General features: G+C 54.3%; 1 protein-coding gene across 1 annotated transcript; it reads right to left on the bottom strand.

Annotated features, from left to right (window-relative positions):
- Positions 1–279: 279 nt before the first annotated feature.
- LOC123055875 (plasmodesmata-located protein 5-like) lies at positions 280–1,903 on the bottom strand. Its single transcript, XM_044479697.1, has 4 exons — positions 1,165–1,903; positions 955–1,080; positions 450–532; positions 280–363 (listed from the first exon to the last, which is right to left on the bottom strand). The coding sequence occupies exons 1-4, from the start codon at positions 1,901–1,903 to the stop codon at positions 280–282; spliced, it is 1,032 nt and encodes a 343-aa protein (XP_044335632.1).
- Positions 1,904–2,859: the final 956 nt, after the last annotated feature.

The following is a 2,859-nucleotide window of genomic DNA, read 5'->3' as shown; positions in this document are numbered from 1 at the left end:
CTCTGATCGCCCATGGATCCTCCCCCTCTCCACACCGAGCGGCGTTAAGGTACGTCCCACGAATCCAGTACGTGATCAATTTGGATCGCGAGAAGCAGCGCTACCCGTGATAACATGCGCCGCCAGATTCCTAGCCCACGGCACCAGTCGTGATTACTTTGGATCGCCGGATACCTAGGTAAGCCGCCGCATCAAATAACGGAGCCGTCGTGCACACAACCGACGGCAACCGACGCTAGGTTAACCCTAGAAAGAAGAAACCCACTTTAGCCCGCGTGATCACTTGTATATCACGACGAGCAGCACTACCAGAACAAGATCTGCGATGGCCTGGACCGCCAGAAAGCTAGGTTGCCCGCCCCGCTAGGTTAACCACTACGACGAAAACAGCGGCAGTTCGTTTGATGCTGCCGCGAGCGAGACAAACGTGTGGAAACGGGATGCGGTACCTGCGAGCGCTGGAGGTTGACGACGGTGCCGCGCGCGCTCTCGGACGAGATCGCCGGCGATAAGATCGCTGCCGCCGATATTCCTACAGAACCTCACCAGAATGATGGAGGAGCTGCGTGAATGATGGAGCTGCGTGATTGATGGATCGGCCGTCGGCAGGTCCTACCTGGTCGTGGAGTCGTGTCATCCTTTTTTTTCGGGATGTCACCGTATACATACGTATGGGTCATATGGGTTATACGGGGCTTGGATATGGGCTACGGGGCTTGGATATGGGCAGCGGCGGGCCGGAGAAAAAATAGATGGCGGGGGTCAAGAATACCCCTAGAAAATTGAGTTAGGGGATGCACCGGAGCAAGCCTCCCCGGTCAGATCATGGCTTCCCTTCCGCCGCTGGAGATAAAATAGATGTGTTAATATTGCAGATGTATATTTCTCAACAATTAGGCCAATTTCCCAACAACGAGGCCAAAACATAGCACTAGGGACAGAGGGGGTACATACCTGGTGCTGCTGTATTCCCGGCCTTTCTTCTCACCACCACCAGCACGGCGACGGCTACGGCTACGGCTACGGCGACGATGAAGCCAATGCACACAGTCAGGACGATGTGACCCTTTACGATCCTCCCTACAGCGCAGCGCATCACAAGTTAGAGACAGAATCGCCATGAAATTTACCGGCTGGAGTTATGTAGACTGTAGCACTACTCACGAATCTTCTCTCCCACAGGCGGTGCCGATATCTCGAAGCGGAGGTAGCAGTTCGAGCCGAGAACCGCCTGCACGGTGCTGGCGCTGCGCGTGAGGCCCCAGCTCTTGGCCATCTGCAGCGACGAATCCTGCAGGCACCGGGCGCACTCCGCTGGGGCGCGGTCCGTCGCGCACTGTGCCAGCACGCGCACCGTGTCGCCGTTGCTCGCCGTGGCAGTCGCGTCGCCGGCGGCCACCTGGCCGTTCACGGACCGCGGGACCAAGGACCGCGCCACGGCCGCGAGCTTCTGCACGTCGACGGCGTCGATGCGCGGGATGGTGTCGCCGGAGAATGACACGCCACCGATGTCGTTGTCGGAGGACACGTTGCTGTCGGCGTAGCCCAGGAAGCAGCCGTCGTTCAGGAAGCCCGCGCGCCGGCTAGCGTCGTCGCACAGGTCGGTGATCTTCCTGCCGACGTCGGACAGGCAGCGGAAGCACGAGTCCGGCGCGGGGTCGCCGAAGCAGAGGCCGCGGGCGAACGAGCCGCCGGTCCGCATGGAGGCGAAGCCCGTCCACGCGGCGGCCGAGGGGAGGGCGTCGAGTAGCGAGAGGAGATCGCGGCGGAACGCGCTGGTGCTGCCGTTGACAGTGGGCGTCGGCGGCGGATAGCACCTTGTCACGATCATCTCGGAGGTGCCGGTGCCCGCCGTGATGGCGACGAGGGAGAGGAATAGGAGAAGGCGGCGGGAGAGCGCCATGGGAGTTGGCAACTCCAGGATGGCAGTGGTGGAGACTGGAGACTCGAAGGAGGAGCCGAGGAGAGTGCAGCGGTGCTCGAGCTCGAACGAACTAGTCTAGCGCTGTAAGAGAATTGGTGGAATCGTTCGAGCCCTCGTGGGCAAGGCTATATTGTGTTTATATATATATGTCTTGAAGGACAAGATGTCTTGGTCGAGATAAGGTAGGACAAAAGATATACCAAATACTCTCACAATAATGCTAGACCTAAAAAGACCTACAATGGTTTACTTAACCTTCCAAAGGAATTCTCTCTCCCTCCCTGAATTTTAGTGGGGTGGGCCCCCTCATCCCCCTATTACCAATCACAATCCTTCACATCAGTTTGTACGTAAAATCTTTAAGTAAATCTTTGCAGATGTAGCATTACTCAATACTCTAATATATATTAGTAGTCACCAAGGACCGGCGCTCGTGTCTCGTAAGCAATGTATGCTAGGTAGCTCGCGTCCAATGCTACCGCTGAACCGATTTGTAAAGGGTGGAGCGTTGCGTGATTGCTATGCATTTTTCTGCATTGCTATTCTAAGCAAGGAGACGACGACACCGACCTTCGGTGGGCTTAGACCATCTTCAATAGTTAGCCTACTCTAGGGTACAAAAAAAGGTTGTTGGAGTAAAATTTAGGGCACTCAAAATTGTTCTTCAACAGCTGCCCTATTTTAGGTTGTTCAAACATGCTAAAACATTATTTTAAACGAACAACAAACAACCAAACTACTTGATCTTGATCACACTGCATACTAAATCGCTACAAACTTCCAAACATCAAATTGAACAACATAGCCTACAACATATCAAATTGAAGATCAAATCCACATGTCAAATTAAAATTGATGCCCTAAATACTTTGCCCTTTTCAACTATCAATCAAATATGTTAAAACAGGTTAAACATATCCTGTTAGCTACTCCCG

This window comes from Triticum aestivum, chromosome 2D (genome assembly GCF_018294505.1).
Source record: "Triticum aestivum cultivar Chinese Spring chromosome 2D, IWGSC CS RefSeq v2.1, whole genome shotgun sequence".
Taxonomy (NCBI): domain Eukaryota; kingdom Viridiplantae; phylum Streptophyta; class Magnoliopsida; order Poales; family Poaceae; genus Triticum; species Triticum aestivum.
Note: the sequence above shows the minus strand (reverse complement) of the source record. Positions and strands in the feature narration are given on the sequence as shown.